The 20,673-nt window shown below is 42.8% G+C and overlaps 2 protein-coding genes across 8 annotated transcripts; both read right to left on the bottom strand.

The window, feature by feature from the left end:
• Window positions 1-2,333: 2,333 nt before the first annotated feature.
• LOC138366210 (pigment-dispersing hormone 1 peptides-like) lies at window positions 2,334-9,175 on the bottom strand. Of its 6 annotated transcripts, none has more exons than XM_069327027.1 (5): window positions 9,057-9,175; window positions 4,226-4,430; window positions 3,417-3,507; window positions 2,769-2,945; window positions 2,334-2,487 (listed from the first exon to the last, which is right to left on the bottom strand). In XM_069327027.1, exons 2-4 carry the CDS (start codon window positions 4,351-4,353, stop codon window positions 2,802-2,804), a joined length of 363 nt encoding a protein of 120 aa, XP_069183128.1. In that variant the 5' UTR covers window positions 4,354-4,430; window positions 9,057-9,175; the 3' UTR covers window positions 2,334-2,487; window positions 2,769-2,801. The 6 variants fall into 6 exon arrangements, with proteins under 6 accessions (XP_069183128.1, XP_069183129.1, XP_069183126.1 ...); XM_069327028.1 differs by having other exon boundaries at window positions 4,226-4,420; window positions 9,057-9,157; XM_069327025.1 differs by having other exon boundaries at window positions 4,290-4,518; window positions 9,057-9,141.
• A 1,990-nt stretch (window positions 9,176-11,165) lies between these two features.
• Window positions 11,166-17,273, bottom strand: Pdf (Pigment-dispersing factor). Of its 2 annotated transcripts, none has more exons than XM_045741562.2 (4): window positions 17,053-17,273; window positions 12,461-12,548; window positions 11,840-12,017; window positions 11,166-11,325 (listed from the first exon to the last, which is right to left on the bottom strand). In XM_045741562.2, exons 1-3 carry the CDS (start codon window positions 17,256-17,258, stop codon window positions 11,871-11,873), a joined length of 441 nt encoding a protein of 146 aa, XP_045597518.2. In that variant the 5' UTR covers window positions 17,259-17,273; the 3' UTR covers window positions 11,166-11,325; window positions 11,840-11,870. The 2 variants fall into 2 exon arrangements, with proteins under 2 accessions (XP_045597518.2, XP_045597520.2); XM_045741564.2 differs by lacking the exon at window positions 17,053-17,273 and adding an exon at window positions 14,355-14,504.
• Window positions 17,274-20,673: the final 3,400 nt, after the last annotated feature.

Raw genomic sequence — 20,673 nt, 5'->3', positions numbered from 1 at the left:
TGCTGGAAAGAAAGAAAGGGAGAGAGACAAGAGGAGAAGAAAGAGCAGACGAGAAATAAAGCAGGGGGAGAAAAATGAGAAGAAAGGGTTGGGAGGAGAGAAGAGAAAAAGTTGGGCCGGTGTGTGAGGCTCGCGTCTGGGCCCAGGCTTCAGAGAGGGGCAAAAATAGCGACAAGGAACAATAACGTGACATCGGAGGGGGGGCGAGTGTGGACGACAGCCCCACACCCCCCCCTCCCCTCCTTCCCTTCCCTCCTTCCCTTCCCTCCCCCCCCCCCCCTGCCCTTCCATCTCTTGCTCCCTTCATCTCTTAATCTTCCTCACCTTTCCTCCTTCCTGTTCCTTCTGTTTCCTGTTCCTTCCCTCCTTGTTCCTTCCCTCCCTCCCTCGTACCATAACTCTCCCTCTCCTCCTTCCCTCCTCCGGGGACGTCTCTCTACCGTCGCCAGCAGAGAAGGCAGTCGGCAGAAATGAGAAGAATTCTAATTGGTTTAAAAGTTGTATTATTTACCTGTTGCCTCTTTCTGCGTGGGCGGGGGGGGGGGAGAGGGTGTGGTTGTTTTTGTTGTTGTTGTTTTAGATTTAGATACTTATAATGAAATGTCCATGTAGCACGGGCTATGGTGAGCCCGTAATTGAGTTCGGTTTTTCGCGATAACCTTGTTACTGTGATATTTGGGTCAAAGTTTTAGATGGAGGTGGAGTCCATTAAAAGGGTGTGGAGAAGGGGCTTGTAAATAGGGGTTTGACATGTTATAGAGGTGAGGGGGAGCTTTCTGGTCTGAGAGGTCAGGTCTCTGGTCTGAGAGGTCAGTACTAATATCCCCACCACACACATCAGAAGACGAGGAGACGACGACTCCTGGCTCCGTCGTGGACCATCACCGAGCCACCATTACACAACTTCATAATGGTCCGAAATTAGTTTCTTCATTTTCTGAATGTGTGATTTAGTCGTCGTATCTTCAGCCCCGTTACTATGACTCATCGTCTGCACAGGCAAGGACACACAGGTAAGCACACACAGGTAAAATAAAAACCCGACAAGGTTCGCCATGATAAATATTGAGATAAGTAAGAGGATAAGAAGCCATTAGCGTCAGCAGGCTACCAGACCCCGTCCACTGTCAGGCACCCGACACCTTCCATATTACAAGAGAGTATTATCATAATGAGTAGTATAGTCATTAGTCACTCCCCCCCCCCCCCCCGCCGATTGTGTCGTCTTGTTGGGTCGTTACCCACTCTTGGATTCCTTGACGTTGGTTCCGCGTCTATCCGACGTCTATTTTACGTTCTAAGAACACCTTTTGAATGTACCACTGCGTCGACACCTGTACAGTGTCCACCCAACGTCTGTACTACGTCTACGGGACCGGATGTCTTTATTATATCCAACGGACATCTGTCCCAGAGAACCATGAACAGCCACAGAGTACAGTGAACTCTAATGAATCCCGATGAACAACAGAGCCAGCTTACAAAGTGAGCCTATACGAGTTAATCCGTCTCATTAACCCCACTTCTTTAACTCGCCTCGTTAACTCCTTTGACACGTATTCCCCATGAAGTAAAAACGATTACCCCCCCCCCCGCCTCCCCACCTGCTGGCGCTGACGATAAGTTGCAGAGATTTTCCAAAACGAATAAAAAATAATAATTAACAATCCCATTCACTGAGATTATGTGTTGCTCGCTTTAGAAACGACAACACCCACTGTATTTTGTCCCCAACTATTGTAATTATATTAAAATCTTATAAAAAAAACAGGATCTTAAAAAAAAATACCAGATTCAGAGCCTTTATTCGTAAATGTTCACTTATGGCTGGGTTATTTTACACGGATATACAGTAAATTATTGACCCAACAGACTGGTAAACAGAAGCTTTGCGTCAGTGAGTGAGGACGGTTGGCCGCCCTCACTCTGAAAACTCGCCTGGTGCGCGTTTTCCAGAACGTCAGACTCAAAACGTTGAAATTTTCCGCCTTGTGTATCTGTCTTTACGACCATCTTCCCACTATTGTGAGGTTGTTTGTAGCTCACGTGGCCGTCCCCACGGTCCTGGGGACAGTCCTCCATGGTGTGGGTCAAGTCCTACAGTCCAGGAGACAGTCCCTTCGTCTAGGACTCAGTCCCGTCTCCTACAATCATTCTTAACCATACACAAAAATTTTCAAAGTAAAATCTAGGTACAAATTTTGTACCGAAACGTTTGCACCAATTTTTTTCAGTCCACTGGTATGTTTAGCAAGTACATTATTTTCTATTTATTATGATTTTTATAGAGTATAATGACAGTGATGGAAACAGACTAGGAGGGGGAATGATAGTTATTTAGATCTGTATCATTTATTGAGGGGAAATATCATTAGTTTGGCTGCTAGAAGGAAATGGTCAGAAGGTCCTCGAATCCGGTGAACTGTTGTCTCTTGGGAGACCGAGACTGTTAATACCATACTGAGGACAACACCTGCTGGCCTCGTCCTGAGGAGAAAGAGACAGTGTTAATATTTATCACTTAATATACTCAGTTGTCTCTCTGTGAAAGACAGGATAAAGGAACGTACCTAACACTGATAATTATCATTATCACTCAATATTCTCACTAAAAAGTCCGCTTCTTCACACACACAAGCGTTCATATCTTGCCTTTTCTCTCCTACCCACAGATGCTCTCTTAATAAACTCACTTCACCAATCATACATTCCTTCGACATGACCGAACATCTCAGAACACAGACGTGAGTTATACCATGGATACTTACCTACAGTATACAGCAGCACGAAGGGCCAGAAGGTTACTTTCTGCCCACTTCACCCATCAGCGTTGGGCTGCCTAGAAGAGCGTTGATGAGTTCGGAGTTGCGCTTGCTGGGGGCAGCAGAGGTGCCCCATGGTCCGTGGACCACTCGGAGGATCTGGGCTGCCAGGTTGGTCACCACCTGAAGCATTGGTCGCAGCACCAGCCACGGAGGCGGACCAGGAACAATCAGACGTCAATAATGTTTATATTCCACGAGGTACACAGTATATCAGATTTCACCACACAGATCACTAACACCCAACACACCAACAGGACCTCTCTCACCACCCGACACACCTGCAGGACCTCTCTCACCACCCGACACACCTGCAGGACCTCTCTCACCACCCGACACACCTGCAGGACCTCTCTCACCACCCGACACACCTGCAGGACCTCTCTCACCACCCGACACACCTGCAGGACCTCTCTCACCACCCGACACGCCTGCAGGATCTCTCTCACCACCCGACACACCTGCAGGACCTCTCTCAACACCCGACACACCTGCAGGATCTCTCTCACCACCCGACACACCTGCAGGACCTCTCTCACCACCCGACACACCTGCAGGACCTCTCTCACCACCCAACACAACTGCAGGACTCACCTCACGCTCAGAATACTTCAGCTCCTGGGCCCGGGTTAGGACTGCGACCACTGCCACCACCACCAACACAACCAAAACGGCGCTGCGCATCCTGCCAGTATACATACAGTATAAAGGAAGTCAGTACACATACAGTATAAATTAAGAATGTCAATATACATACATTAAATCGACGATACATTAATTTTTCATTGAGCTGAACTAATTATTTTTTCCTATTGGAATTTTTGTAATACTCACTTCTGTTAATAATCTTGCATAATTCTATTTTAACTATTATAAATTACACAATATTGAATCTATTTTTAGATAGACTAAGTGCAGTCGATCAGATTTTATTCTGTATTCCGAGAATTAAACTTTTCAGCAAGTTTCTGACCCGAACAAAGACTTAATTACAGTACTTATATTTAAATATATTGAGTGTCTCATAATCTGATTTGGATACCTAAGTATTCGCCTTAATGTGTGGTTCACCTCAGTCGACGAGTGAAGGGTAGTTACCACGTCTGGTTCCTGCCCAGACTTAACTAGAAACTATTTAGTAATTATTGACAGTGTTTATGATCAAGATTGTTTATAAATTGAGGGCTATATTGCAACAAGTTGAGGACTTGGCACAATGTCAAATGCAAAGTCCTTAACTTGATACTGTGATGTGATGGTCCTGTCAGTGTCAAGACAGTAACATTGAATAATTTGGCACCAAACCTGCACAAACGTATCGCTCTACTTGGGTATCGAACCCCGGAACCTACTGTTTGTCTACCGATCATCCAAACCAACTCCGCTACTGATCGTCATCTTACCTGCCAAAGTCCATGTGTTGACTAAAACCCAAATAAAGTAATAACTTATTTACAGGAACCGTACCTGACGGTGTGGGTGAGTAGGAGGACTTTAGAAGACTTGGTGATGAGCAGCCGGTGGCCGCCATATTTATGTGGCGCGACTTCTCTACTGCGCACCTTCCCTGCGCACCCGTCACGGCGTCCCGCTGGGCACTTCAAACTCCTGACATTTCCAATCATTTGATTCATAATTATCCAGAAAAGCGACTTTTTAATACTTATTTTACTACCAAGGCATGCAAATTTTGCTTCTATGTTTCCGAATAAAAGTATTGTCAATGAATATCAGTAAAACTATCATCTTTTTGGTTTTTCAGTGGAAATAAAATGTGTGAATTATTTCCATACATCGTCAAGTGGGTTACCAGGACAATAATTGCTCTTGTATAACATGCAAACGATCATGAATGTCTCCTAAACAAAACGAAAAAAAATGTCTGATTTCCATAAAGACTGTCAGGACAGGGAAAAAATAGAATGTTAAATACAATAGAGCAGAAGCAGCCCAGAAGAATGCTTTACAATAGATATACAAAGCTGCTGCAAAGATCTTTTGTGTAATAAATGGGAACAAAAAATGTAATTCAGGAAACAAAAGAGCCTAAAGAAACTAAGACATCTCCATATGCGACGCCATGACGGCCGCGCAGGGAGGGTGCGCAGTAGACGTATGGCGCCGCCATGAGTTCGCCGACCCGCTCATACCTTCAAGTATCTTACTCGTTAAACAAGTCTGGCTATTATTTTATATATATTTGCCCGATAAGATTAGTTAATGACCTGTAATGCATTCGGCCCACAAACAATCGGTCCCCCGGTTCGATTCCCGGGCCGGATGGGATATTTCGGAACCCTCTCCTTTACACGACGGGAGACATCTCTCGTCACGCAGGGTGCAGTCGCACCTCCACAGATCTCCAATATCATTCCAATATCATCTATTGATACTGGAAATGGCTCAAAAGGGCCACCACTTATGGGCTATTCATGCCCAAGCCACCTTTTGGGTGGCTTAATCTTCTCTCTCTCTCTCTCTCTCTCTCCTCTTCACGACGAGAGACATCTCCCGTCACGCAGGGTGCAGTCGCACCTCCACAGATCTCCAGTATCATCTATTGATACTGGTGATGGCTCAAAAGGGTCACCACTTACGAGCTATTCATGCCTGTGCCACCTTTTGGGTGGCTTCATCTTCATCTTAACACATTCACAAGGGAGACATCTCCCGTCATGCAGGGTGCATTCGCACCTCCACAGATCTCCAGTATCAGCTCCTGATACTGGTAATGGCTTAAAATGGCCACCACTTACGGGCTATTTATGCCCGTGCCACCTTTTGGGTGGCTTCATCTTCATCTTAAACACATTCATAAGGGAGACATCTCCCGTCATGCAGGGTGCATTCGCACCTCCACAGATCTCCAGTATCAGCACTTGATACTGGTAATGGCTTAAAAGGGCCACCACTTACGGGCTATTCATGCCCGTGCCACCTTTTGGGTGGCTTAATCTTCATCAATCAATCAATCCTCTCCTTATACCCATAGGTGGTATGGAGGCTACACAGGCGCCATTGACAAGACAGTCACATCATAGAAAAAGGAAATTCTGAGAAAGAGCCAAGGCAATATGACTGTGGCACTTGAATGTTACAGCCTTCCCGGCTTGGTGCCTTCTTTTGATAATTACTTACTATAGCACTTGGGAGGAATACGAGGGCAAGGAGTCAAGATATGAGTACAAGGAACTGGAACGTGAGGACCATGAGTTGAGACATGTTGACGGAATTGAAGAACGTTCCTTCAGGGGAACCTGACGACTGAGTAGACAGCGCTCGGGATTTTAATAATTACGTAATAATCACTTAATGGTTATGTAATAATTAAGTAAATCATGTAATTTATAATTAGCTTTTAGTAGAACATTGACATGTAACACAGCCTAATGATCCGTAACTAATCGCCGCAACAAAATATAAACCAGATATTAGGCAGCTCGTAGTCACTAATTATTGTCAGGAGTCCAGGTAGACCCCAGTCTGGGACTCCTGCACGAGAGGTGGTCCTCTTCCTCATTGATCTGCTGTTTATTCGTTCGTGCCGGAATATTTTAGTCCAATGACAGTAGGTAGGATAAATATGAATGTGTTTTGCGGCTTTAACAGTGCGATGGATCCCAGAGATGGGCGAGAACATTCTCAGTGTAGTGCGCGTGTGCTTCATCAGGTGGTAGGCAGTACAAACAAAATTCACATTGTTACAAATTTTGTATTCAAATTTAAAATAAATGGATGTGGTCAAAGAGCCGCGGTTTGGCCACCCCTCTACAGGTAGAGATGGGCCCCTGTGGCATCTTTAAAGTGAACTTTTATGAAGCTAGTGGACAAGTGCAGCAGTCCCGGGCAACCAGAGCCTGGCCTTATATTGAGAGACAGTACGCTCTTGTACATATACATCAGCAGTTAGGGACAGAAGTTAAAGCCGCGACCGGTTATGTGAGAACCGGTTCTTCAGAGTAACCGTGGTATTTATGCAGCAGTGAGGTGGTTGTGGAGGACCGGCCTATACTTAGTTTAGCAGAAACTTGTGGCCAGGAGTTTAGGGCTCAGGGCGATCGTGTGAGGATTGGCATATTAAACCAGCAGTTGAGGACTAGTGTTTGAAGCCCCAGCCAGCCTGCACAGGCCAGGCTTATATTGAAAAAAATAGGCTAGTTCTGATGGAACTGTCCAACATTTTGTCTATTCAGGTGGTTGCCTAGGATCTAGGTGCCCGCCCCGGGGCAGTGACAATGGACAATCTGCTGCAGGAACGAGGAACAATACCTCTCAATTTCATTTCAGCAGAAAATTTGCGTGAAGCAGTCAAAGCGACGTCCCCGAGGCTGCCCGTCACCAAGCAGCAACCTAGCTAACTAGTATGCTGACTAAGGTCAACAATACTTCTAGAACCATGGGGGGCATGGCACAATCTCCTACCATTTGGGAATGCATGCCTAGCATTACCGCCAAGGAGAGAGGTTGTCATTAACAACCTCAGTAAATAGGGCTCTCAATTAATTCTCCAGAGAATACAACCTGGTCCGCCTCCCCCCTACCAATACCACAGGTGCCATCAGAATCATAACCAGCGATGACACTATTGCCCCGAGGAACGCCACGACAGCACAGGCTCTACAAGACAAACACCCACCCAGAGCTCCAGACAGTAGCAGGGATCCCCAGGAAAATAATATTGGCACAGAACCCTTGACTGTTCAAGAATCTGAGGTGTACAAAGCAGCCATGTCTTTCGCAACAGGTTCAGCAGGGGGCTTTACAGGCCTAAGACCCCAGCACATTAAACCAATGCTGAACCCGGCGCTTGGAGATGTTGCAAAAGGACCTTCTAGTGGAACTTACCAGATTCTCCAATATATGTTTGGCTGGCGGCGTCCTTGAGGACATCAGGTCTTTCTTTTATGGAGCAGCACTGTGCTCTAAAGATAGAGCACAGAAGAAGGATAGGGGAATCAGGCCCATTGCCGTTGGCAACACCCTCCGACGCCTCGTAGCTAATTAAGGCTGCAGTGAGATCTATCAGCCAGGAAACAGCCACCTTGCTGAAACCTCATCAGCTCGGGTTTGGGATCCCCCTAGGCTGTGAAGCAGCAGAACATGCAGCACGGGCTTACGTTGCTGATCTCTCTGACCAAAAGGTACTAGTAAAGCTTGACCTTCAAAATGTCTTCAATCAAGTCAAGAGACGCTGTCATCAGGGCTGTGCACAATCATTTCCGTCCCCTTTACCCATTCATCCAATCCTCTTAGAGTGGGGACTAAGCTTTTTTTTTTGGGGGGGGGGGAAAGCATGAAATAGGCTCTTGTGAAGGAGTCCAACAAGGCGATTCCTTAGCTATTCTGCTTAGCTGTCAAAGAGGTCACTGATAGTCTGACAAGCGAGCTAAACTTCTGGTACCTGGATGATGGCACTCTCGCCGGAGCCCAGAGGATATAAGGCTCCATTTTGGATACATATATCCTCTATTTTGGAGGATATAATGAAAATACAGGAGCAGCCTTGGGTCTCATTCTCAATGCATCCAAATGCGAAATAGTCTCCCGCAACCCAAACATTACTGGTCAAATAAAAAATGTTCTTCCTGACATTCTCGTTGTCGAGCCACCCGACTGCACCCTCATGGCCCCCCCACCATAGACCCGCAAGTAATCGAAGAGGTCCTGGATGCAAAAATCACTTACCTAAGGAGAATGCTGGACAGGATTGATGCCCACGATTCTCTCTTCCTCCTCACAAGATGCCTATCTCTCCCTACGTTGACTTACTTTCTGAGGTGTTCTCCATCCTACAACAGCCCTTAATTAAATGTGAAACCGTTCTGAGGTCCATACTGGAGAAAGTCCTGAACCTTCCGTTGGACGACTCTCAATGGGAGCAAACAACCCTCCCTGTAAGACTCTGGCCTTGGTGTCCGCACAGCCTCTCAGATTGCTCTACCAGCTTCCTTTCCTCCTCCCATGCATCGTACGACCTCGTAAGAGATATGCTACCAAAATCCCTGAGTGATTCAGCAGTGTTACGAACCGTTCTGTAACCTGGTTCTTTTAAACTCTACGATCATTCTCAAGGTCAGATCCCTTGCCTTAGTGGAAGTCTAGTGTAATGTTTAAGAAATAAAATTGCACTTAAAAAACTATTATCTACAACTACTACTATTTCCATCCCTCTGACGCAACACTAACTCTCACGCTAGCTGCAGTTATGGTGACATCTTCAAGCGCCCCACTAACCCACTCGCTAGTTCCCTCAAACAGTGAAGTCTTCCAGCACTCCCCTAGCTCGCTGGCTCGTACGCTTCCACAGAGGCGTCACAAGGTCGACCTGTGTGCTTCACTGCCGTGTCTGTCACCAGTCACTGGTACCTTATCAACTCCCAGAACAGCAGACTAGAAGATGGGAAACTGATATTAATTGGAGGATCAACTGTTAAGTCTCGGAACCTGGATCATAGATGGCGCCGAGGTCCGTCACAAGCAGGAATACACAATCCTGCTTCCACCGAATGTTCAAATCCGTTGGATACTCTTGCAGGCCCAGCACCCATAATAGATCCAACTAAAAAACACAAACAATCAAGCTAGTGAAAAAATAGCTGATGTCATGCTCAGCGCTGCAACATCAGATAAGGAGAAAGTCCGCCTCAGAGCAATGCGTGCTCCCCATGCAGGAGACTTCCTTCTGGCAGTACCCATGTCGGCAACAGGCAAGCGTCTAGATCCAGAATCCCTTCGTGTAGCAGTGACCCTCCGCCTTGGTGCCCAAATTCACACTGAATACAAGTGTATTCAACAGGGTGGAAGCAGACAAAATGTTAAAATCCATCTGGAAAAGATTTGCCCTGATAATCTTTTCCAGTTGGATTTTTAAAAATGTAAAAGATTTAGCATTTACTGCTTCAGCGGGTAGGCGGTTCCACGGGTTGATAACCCTGTAGGTGAAAAAGCACTTGTTCTCAGTCCTACGTTGTGGCTTGTTGAGCTTGAAACAGTTGCTCCTTGTTTGTGTTACATCTGACTTTCTGAAGAAATTGTCTAGATTAATTCCCAGCATTATGAACTAGTGCAAGAAGACACTAATCCATAACTGTATGAAAGCATATTGCATAGTCAGGGTTTGGATTGTCCCATATTTTTATTGTACATTAATAAGTAAAATAATTTTCGTTAAACTGAGAAGTCCAAAGTACGGTAAAAGTAGCATTAAGTTGATGCTGTACCTGGCACATGATGTATAGTCATTAAGTTGCATACTCTTCAAGCTTTATTTAATTTATTTATATATATAAATTGCTTGGGAGTGTTTATAGATTTATTGTTGAGAAAGTATGCGAGAGGTATACATGTTCGTACATGCGTGTGTTAGAGGCGGGCAATCTAGAGGTATTTATGTCCGATTCATTTAGTTGTTAAATACTTATAGTTGATTTTGGAGGTGTTTTGGCTAGTTGTGTAGTGTGAATCACAAGTCTTATTACTGCTAAGTATTGTCGGTAGACACGAGCTTACTACCAGAGCAGGCCAGCACACTATTCACTTATGTAGTGGGTTGTGTGGAGGCGTCAAGACTGGCTGGCTGCTCACTTCAGTTAAGTAGATCTGGGTTTTGCTAGGCTACAGGTTGAGCAGGTAAACATTGATTTTCTGGTGTAATTAATTATGTCTGAAGGAGTGTGCCCAGCTCCAAATGTTTTTAGTCGTGTATAAGCATTTATGTTGTTGTGCGATGTTTACTACACAGCCATTTTTGTTCTGGTATTGGCTAGAATATCTGGAAAGGTGTGACCATTCCACGACAGATGCGATCTGTGTCACGGAATACTGACACAAATCATACCTTCTGGACTTGATACCTTGATCTGATAACTTACTGTTTGAAATTATGTTGCAAATAGGCCACAGTAACGTCCTTAAACATAGATATCCGAACCAACCAAACCATGACGTGAAAGAAGAGAGAAGGTAAGGGCCATTCTGGACCCTTACTTCGTTCTGGTAATGACTTATTTTCTCTATAGCTCAGCAGTCAAGTTTACACCCGATAATTATTCTTATTGGTCGACTTTTGTCCAGATTGTCTTTTCAGATATTTTAGTCTTATTTAATCATCCTAACTTTGACTTCTTTTACCAGATTGTTTCGGTTTTTGTATTCTCACTAATTCATCTAGTAATATATTGGGATTTTGCAGAATATCACAGACACATGTATCTCTGAAGAAAATATTATGGCCGTGCAGTTAGATTGAAACTGCGTGTGACTGAAGTGCCTAAGGACATGGGTTCAAGTTCATTGTAATGCGTCAATATTTCCTCATTGTTATTTTGTTAATTAAACAAAGGATTTATATTCTATAGGTTTTTACTATAAGCACACATGTTACAGAGGTGAGGGACAGCAGTGGGTGAGATGCTTGGTGCTGTGAGAGTCATGAGAGGAGGTGACAGTCCGCCCTTTGTGTGAGCTGGTGAGAGGCTCCGGTCACACGCCTGCTGGTCTCGTCCTGTGTGTGAGAGAGAGTTCATAATGTGGGTTGAACAAGACTGAGGTCTCGTCCTGACAGAGTGTTCATAATGTGGGTTGAACAAGACTGAGGTCTCGTCCTGACAGAGTTCATAATGTGTGTTGAACAAGACTGAGGTCTCGTCCTGACAGAGAGAGTTCATAATGTGTGTTTAACAAGACTGAGGTCTCGTCCTGACAGAGAGAGTTCATAATGTGTGTTGAACAAGACTGAGGTCTCGTCCTGACAGAGAGAGTTCATAATGTGTGTTGAACAAGACAGGTCTCGTCCTGAGGGTTGAACATGTAGTGTTGTGACATCACACTGCTTACACTCTCGAAGGGAAGAATTAATAACAAAGACAATACAGTACTGACAATGGTCTACTTTCTATGTATGTGAGGCTCTTTGCCATATATTGACGAGTGTGTGTGTTATCAGAGGCCCTTACCCAACCCACACACAACACCGTCGACCTGGGAAGCGCCTTTCGAAGCCTCGCCTCATAACTCACCTTAAGTTAGCAGAGGGATGCGGGAGGCCACTTATCTCCTGCCGGCTTCGTTCATCACCTTCGGGAGCCCCAGGATGGAGTTGATGAGTTCAGAGTTGCGCTTGTGTGGTCCTCCGGCCATGGTGCCCCAGGGGCCCTGGGCCACCCGTAGGATCTGGGCTGCCAGTTCGGCCACCACCTGCAATGGGAAATTACCACCTGCTACACCCAGTGCTCGAGTATACATCTTCACCTGCTACACCCAGTGCTCTAGTATACATACACTATAGAACCTGCTGTGAACAGCACTCTAGTATACATCCATTGCAGAACCTGCTACACCCGTATTAGAGTATACACCTATTATAAAACATACACCCAGTTCTCAAAAATACATCCAGTGTAAAACGTGCTACACCCAGTAATCGCTCATACATCCATTGCAACATCTGCCACACCCGGTACTCAAATTTACGTACATTACACCCAGTACTCAAGTATACAACCATTCCAGCACCTGTTATTCCAGTACTCGAATACACATCCATGCTCAAATACACACGTTGAGCCTTAACACACATTAGTACAACCCAACACACCTCCAGGACCTCTCTCACCACCCAACACACCTGCAAGACTCACCTCACGCTCAGGATACTTCAGCTCCTGGGCCCGGGTTAGGACGGCGACCATTGCCACCAGCACCAGAACCACCACGGCGTTACGCATCCTGCCAATATACATATAATAATACTTCAAGACTGAGTGGACATATTAATGGCACTCAAATAACTATTTGAATGATTACTGTAAATTAGCAGTAATCATTATAGTTTAAACAAACATCTAAATGTTCAAGTTCAAGTATGTTTATCGAGACAAGAAAGAAATACATCTCAAAGGGATAGAGTAGCTTAGGCTATTTCTACCCCCCTTCATCTAAATGTATCTTACCGAAGGGTATAGTTTGGCAAGTTATATTCCAAAATACAAAATGGGATTTTGATAAGAATACTATACTGAAGCCTATCAATGTCTCCCCCTAGACAAATATAGACTTTCCCCCCATATTGCAATCCTGCAACAGTTGCATAACTTCCGGGTACCTATATTACGGCTTGGTGAACAGAGCCATCGTATGAAATGAAACGTGCCCAAATGTTACTGTATACCCGGGAATTGAACCCTGGATCCCTCAGTTGTGAGTTAAGGACGTAGTCTATTATGCTACTGGACCCCATGTAGTCCACATTACTCAAGTTTCTAAAATTAATTTGGGTTTATGAAGCCTATTCAAGATGCAAGTTTGTGAGTGTCAGTTAAATGTTTTGTTTCTCTGAAATAAAGAGTAGCGTTGATGTAACAAATCTTAATGAACATTGCACTGTAACATGTTAATGTTACAATTATTGAACTGTACTAATGTTAATGAACTATTGTTAGAAAGTTATCGAGCTGTAACATGTTAATTTATAAATTAATATATATTATGATATATAAAATGTTCGTTGGATTGAAAATATAGTTTAATTATGAAATGTTAATATTGACTATCAACAGTAGTTTAATAAGTTTAATAATAAAATAGGAAGGAAGTGATATACATATGAGTGGTTCACTCCGCTACTCTGTGTGTATAACACCGAGTTTACTTAAATCCTGGACTATGTTCAGCACTAAAGTTTACTTGCTGGTTGGTGAGTAAACTATTGTGGTGGCCTTAATAACCCTCCAGATGTTGATAGGCTTTAAGCCCAACCCAAGTAACTCTCCAAGGGGTTCACCGGTGCACCAAAAGCCTACTTCCCTGTATACATTCACCAACACTCGTGAACTTCGTTCAATAATAATTGCGCTTGCAGTTTGCTGCTGAAGACCTTGATAACTGGCAAGGTTCATATCTAGACTATATAAACGCCTATTAGAAAATATTTGGAATTTTAAGAAGTGACAAAAAAAATAAGTAGAGTGTAAAGCCTTTAGCAAAAAGTTAACCAAGAAATATTGTAAATTTGAGGTCTCAAAATTAAAATGAAACAAAAATCATGTTCTTGAAGGCTACAGGGGACAAGAATTGTCCTCTGACACAAAGGACTTAATTATCTTATACCAAAACACGTTGAAACTAACATTATTAATGAGAACCAAATTGGTTTCCGTATTGAAGGAACTGATTTCAATACCAAGTGAAATAAAAAGACGCAACGTCTGTTAAGTAATTAGCTAACGACACTATTTGAAATATTTAATCAACCAGTTGAATTATAACCTGCTTGGTGTCGTTGAACGAAGAGAAGATGGCCTCTGATATTTACAGCGGCACTATGGCAGCTTGTCAGGTTTGGGCTTAATGGCTATCAACCTTTGGAGGGTTATATGGCCACCAGAATTGCTAACTGACGAACCAACAAGTATATTTTAGTCCTGAACAGAGCTCAAGACGAAAGTAAACTCAGTGTATATACACCTAGAAGATGGGAACACCTATCGTTGTAACTATCCCAGTTCCGCTAGCCAGGTCCTGCCCAGCACCTACTTGCTCGAGGAGGTGGTGAGGTGTTGACTGTGACGACGGAAGAAGGCTGATGGTGGACCACCAAGCCCGTCACGCCATTATATACCCATCAGCCTTTGGCTACTGCACATCCCCTCCCGCGCACTTCCCCTTCCTTCGACTTCTCCTGCCTTTCTCTCCTTCCCTTGCTCCTCTATACCTTCCCTCATATTTGATTACTTTATTCCGCTTCTTTTAACCAACTGACAGTTACCCCAAATATGTTTTCTCAACAACAACTTCATGCAATGACAGTCGTCCTCTGCAACAAATATACCGTTTGTTTTTATAGCTAAGACTTCTTTTTATTACTTTTTTATCGTCCTTAAGAGGGTTGTTAAGGCCTATTAGCCGTGGGAGGATTATTAAGAACCAGCAAGATAGGAAATGGTTCACCGCGGGAGTATACTTTAAATGGAAGTATAATTACATACCTACGGTCGTGTTATTGATGTTTGTGCCGGGCAGGAGGCGGATATAGCAAAATAGGTTGTTGACCAGACCACACACTAGAAGGTGAAGGGACGACGACGTTTCGGTCCGTCCTGGACCATTCTCAAGTCGATTGTCATTCACAATCGACTTGAGAATGGTCCAGGACGGACCGAAACGTCGTCGTCCCTTCACCTTCTAGTGTGGTCTGGTCAACATACTTTAGCCACGTTATTGTGACTCCTCGCCTGCATAGCAAACTAGGTGTTGCGGGAGGAAAAGTTCTCTCAAATTTTACCTGAATTTACCTGGGGCCCACCACCTCTAGTGGCCTCGACGGGGACAGAACGCCAACGGTTTGTTATTGATCCCCCTTCATGGGGGCAGGAATCGGCGGCTTCCCAATGGTCCCCATTCACAGGGACAGAAAGCCGATGACTTGTCAATGGCTCTCCCTATAAGGGGCAGAGAAGATATACGGGAAGACAGAAAAAGAAGATGAATGAAGAGAGGGACGTAGAGGAGAAAGGGAGGAAGAGGGAAGACATTAGAAGATAAACCAGTTAGAATCAAGTTTGCTTATAACATTTCCAAGCTCATTTCCATATTAATATTTTTTAATAAACATCACTAGGCACTGTTCGTGACGTTGGGGTGAAGGTGTTTTATTTACTGAAATAATGAGTAAAAGAGAGACAACGAGTAAGAGATAACAAGTGAGAGATAACGAGTGAGAGATAACGAATAAGAGGTAATAAGTGAAAGACAACGAGTGAGAGATATAACAAGTGAGGTAGATACCAAACGAACGAGAGAGAGAGAGAGAGAGAGAGAGAGAGAGAGAGAGAGAGAGAGAGCGAGAGCGAGAGAGAGAGAGAGAGAGAGAGACAGAGAGAGACAGAGAGAGACAGAGAGAGACAGAGACAGACAGAGACAGACAGAGACAGACAGAGACAGACAGAGACAGACAGAGACAGACAGAGACAGACAGAGACAGACAGAGACAGACAGACAGAGACAGACAGACAGAGACAGACAGAGACAGACAGACAGAGACAGACAGACTAACAAGAAAAAGAGTTTGTTTACACGAGCGCCAACAGAGGGCGCCAGAGACTTTGACTCTCATCAACCAGAGGACTGGACACAACTAATTACATATACACTCTACAAAAGACGTTCCACTATAGTCATGGATGGAATATAAACATTGTTTAGCAAATACAGCTCCCTCTACCAGCCTGCCAATTAAAATAATTATCAAGCCGGGTTAGTATTGTACACCTGCTGACTTTCCAGTTGGGTTAACATCAAACAAAATAGAGACAGGAGAGAAAGAGGGGCAATGTTCTCAGGATTAGCCATCTGAACAACCACCTTCGTGTTGGCAACGACAACACAAGGCGCTCAGCCATCAGCAGCCTCAAGCTGTCTGGGCCGCGATCAAGAACATCACTATAAGCGATTATTCCTTTCTGGATTGATTGGAGGGTCCCCGGTGATGGTGGGCCCCTGATGGTGGTGGGCCTTTGGTGCTGGTGGGTCCTGGGTGAAAGTGGGCCCTCTGTGGTGGTGGCCCTATGGCCTACTTGGCCTATTTAGTACTCCGGCCCTGGGAACATCAGCACCATTACTAGTAAATCCTGCGGGTCAGTTTAAAAGCCTGACCCGTACACAAGACATATTCACTCAGAGAAGGACGCTAATAATTTTATTAAATTTAAAATATTATAATAATATATGAGTACTCATACACTTATTATGTTATGTTAACTATAAAATATATGTTCGTTTTGCAAGTGAAAACGTATTTTGACGGTCATTCATTCATTCATTTCTTTCTTTATTATACACCCCATACCCATCCCGTGGGCGGTGGTGAAAGGATTACAGAGGCACATAATCGGTTCAGGAACTGAACCCTCTAGTTCGTTTAGCAAAGCAAATAAGGTCTGTAGACCATTCTTTACTTATTATAGACGCTATGCGTGCTAATGACTTTAAAATGTAAAAACTTGTATATATAAGTACAAAAAATTATATCGATGCCTATAAGGTACGTTTTCATGTCTGCCGTCACTAGAGCCGTATACCACATAATTAGCAGAAATTCCCTAACACACTTACTGCCAGCGATAGAGATATTGGATTCCCCACAAGTATATTCGCACTGTTTACAATGTTCAAGTTGCAAGGCTTGACATTTCTTTTTCATAATGGAAATTTAATTGGTATTATTTCCTCTTACCTGTTGCCTGTGGCCGGGGAATAAAGTGGCCAGCGGGGCGAACGGAAGCAACCAGTTGGAATACATTTTACCGATACTTGCAGATCTTGAAAAGACAAGCAGACGCCCACAATCAATATATACAATTTATATATATATATTTTTAAGTAGAACACATCAATAGCCCTACGGAAAAAATAGGAGAAACTATCAGGTAAGGATTCCATAATAGATTTAGTCAGGGAAACTGGGGGAATCAAATTTCTTTCATTTTAATTTAATAAAGATAAGTTGGTTAAAGAGATAATCGACTTGATAATGGTCCAGGACGGACCGAAATGTCGTCTCCTCATCTCCTGGTGTGTGGTCTGGTCATCAATTTGGTTAAAGTTTTCATGAATGAGAGCAGTATAAGTCAAGGATGGACGAGGCATTTGTGTCGAAGGCTGCCTGTGTGAAAACATTGATAAGCATGCCATGCTTAATAACCCTCCAGAGGTTGACAGGCCTTAATAACCCTCCAGGGGTTGACAGGCCTTAATAACCCTCCAGGGGTTGATAGGCCTTAATAACCCTCCAGGGGTTGACAGGCCTTAATAACCCTCCAGGGGTTGACAGGCCTTAATAACCCTCCAGGGGTTGACAGGCCTTAATAACCCTCCAGGGGTTGACAGGCCTTAATAACCCTCCATTGGTTGACAGGCCTTAATAATGCTCCAGGGGTTAACAGGCTTTAATAACCCTCCAGGGGTTGACAGGCCTTAATAACCCTCCAGGGGTTAACAGGCCTTAATAACCCTCCAGGGGTTGATAGGCCTTAATAAGTCTCCAGGGGTTGACAGGCCTTAATAACCCTCCAGGGATTGACAAGCCTTAATAACCCTCCAGGGGTTGACAGGTCTTAATAACCCTCCAGGGGTTAACAGGCCTTAATAACCCTCCAGGGGATGACAGGCCTTAATAACCCTTCAAATGGCAACAGACCTCAAGCCCAACATCAAACATGCACACTTCTTGCTGTACAAACAAAGGTTCTCACTGGGCTGACTGGTTACATGGCATTCTGCCTGTTTTATTAGTATCAGCTTTATGGCATGGTGTTGGGTTTATGTGACTCCATCACACACACACACACACACACACACTGAAAATAACAGGATAATAAAAATAGAGAACTATTGAAGGCGACAGACAACTTTTATACAAATCACAACATACATCTTGTAAAATCTGTTTTGTACTTGGATATGTCGTTCAATTTATATACATCACCAGTATAGAAATATTTATGCAAAATTCAACATCTGGATTTATTACTATCAAGATAAAAATAACTTAGAAATATTTACAAAAGCACATTTTTAACTGGAATATATATATATATATATATACATACACACACATACTATATGCAACAATGATCACAAAAACACTTATCCAAGTAAGCAGAAGAACCACATGTGAAAAATAGAGAATATAGAGTATAGAGTATATATATATATATATATATATATATATATATATATATATATATATATATATATATATATATATATATATATATATATATAGATAGGGGTACCACCTCTGGTGCAAGTGTAGGGACCCATAGCCTCGGAGAAGAAAATAAAGAGTACTCAGAGAAGACCTGTGGATCCACACTGAACACTTTGTTCAGTGAACACACACACACACTTTATAATATATATATATATATATATATATATATATATATATATATATATATATATATATATATATATATATATATATATGTCGTACCTAGTAGCCAGAACGCACTTCTCAGCCTAATATGCAAGGCCCGATTTGCCTAATAAGCCAAGTTTTCATGAATTAATTGTTTTTCGACTACCTAACCTACCTAACCTAACCTATTTTTTTCAGCTACCTAACCCAACCTAACCTATAAAGATAGGTTAGGTTAGGTTAGGTAGGGTTGGTTAAGTTCGGTCATATATATACGTTAATTTTAACTACAATAAAAAAAAATTGACCTCATACATAATAAAATGGGTAGCTCTATCATTTCATAAGAAAAAAATTAGAGAAAATATATTAATTAGTGAAAACTTGGCTTATTAGGCAAATCGAGCCTTGCATAGTAGGCTGAGAAGTGAGTTCTGGCTACTAGGTACGACATATATATTTTTTTGTGAGTGTGTGTATCTACTTTCAATCCTAACTATAATAATTATCACTCTCATAAATATGAGCAATAGCATGTATTTTGGGGTATCAACTTACAAAAATAACAACAATACTTTGAAAACTATGGAGGCTAACTAGTGAGAATACATTTACAAAATACATTTCGTGCTATTTTTCAAAATTTGATCTGGCGGTGAAGGTAAGTAATGCACAAGTGTCTTCTAAGTGCAAAACCATCATTGTGCAGCTTTTTCAAAAAGTACTCCACTGTGTTAATTAATAATATAATAAAAGAAAATGCTGGGTGAGAATGGCTATATAGTATAGTACTACAAAAGTACTACAAATATAAATATAAATATAAATATATATATATATATATATATATATATATATATATATATATATATATATATATATATATATATATATATATATTATTAAATATGACCGAAAAAGTAAGATTAATAATTCTAACACGAATTTTCTCAATCCTTCGTACATTATGCTTCACTGTTGGAGGTAAATCAAAAATCACTTCTCCAAAATTCATTTTTATTTCTAGTCTGACGCGACACGGGCGCGTTTCGTAAAACTTATTACATTTTCAAAGACTTCACAAATACACAACTGATTAGAACTTGCGTTTCCCTGATTTTATATCTACATTTGAGTGAGGTGGGAAGGGTGATGTGGCATTACATTTGAGTGAGGTGGGAAGGATGATGTGGCATTAACACAAGACAGAACACTAGAGGATATTAATAGGGTATTAAAAGTATCAACACAAGACAGAACACGAAAAAATGGGTATTGAATAGAAGTGTTTGTAGAAAGCCTATTGGTCCATATTTCTTGATGCTTCTATATTGGAGCGGAGTCTTGAGGTGGGTAGAATATAGTGGTGCAATAATTGGCTGTTGATTGCTGGTGTTGACTTCTTGATGTGTAGTGCCTCGCAAACGTCAAGCCGCCTGCTGTCGCTGTATCTATCGATGATTTCTGTGTTGTTTACTAGGATTTCTCTGGCGATGGTTTGGTTATGGGAAGAGATTATATGTTCCTTAATGGAGCCCTGTTGTTTATGCATCGTTAAACGCCTAGAAAGAGATGTTGTTGTCTTGCCTATATACTGGGTTTTTTTTGGAGCTTACAGTCCCCAAGTGGGCATTTGAAGGCATAGACGACGTTAGTCTCTTTTAAAGCGTTCTGTTTCGTGTCTGGAGAGTTTCTCATGAGTAGGCTGGCCGTTTTTCTGGTTTTATAGTAAATCGTCAGTTGTATCCAGTTGTATCGTCGTCTATGCCTTCAAATGCCCACTTGGGGACTGTAAGCTCCAAAAAACCCAGTATATAGGCAAGACAACAACATCTCTTTCTAGGCGTTTAACGATGCATAAACAACAGGGCTCCATTAAGGAACATATAATCTCTTCCCATAACCAAACCATCGCCAGAGAAATCCTAGTAAACA

The sequence above is a fragment of the Procambarus clarkii genome, chromosome 19 (assembly GCF_040958095.1).
Source record: "Procambarus clarkii isolate CNS0578487 chromosome 19, FALCON_Pclarkii_2.0, whole genome shotgun sequence".
NCBI classification, from domain to species: Eukaryota; Metazoa; Arthropoda; class Malacostraca; order Decapoda; family Cambaridae; genus Procambarus; species Procambarus clarkii.
This window is presented reverse-complemented; position numbering and strand designations above follow the sequence as displayed.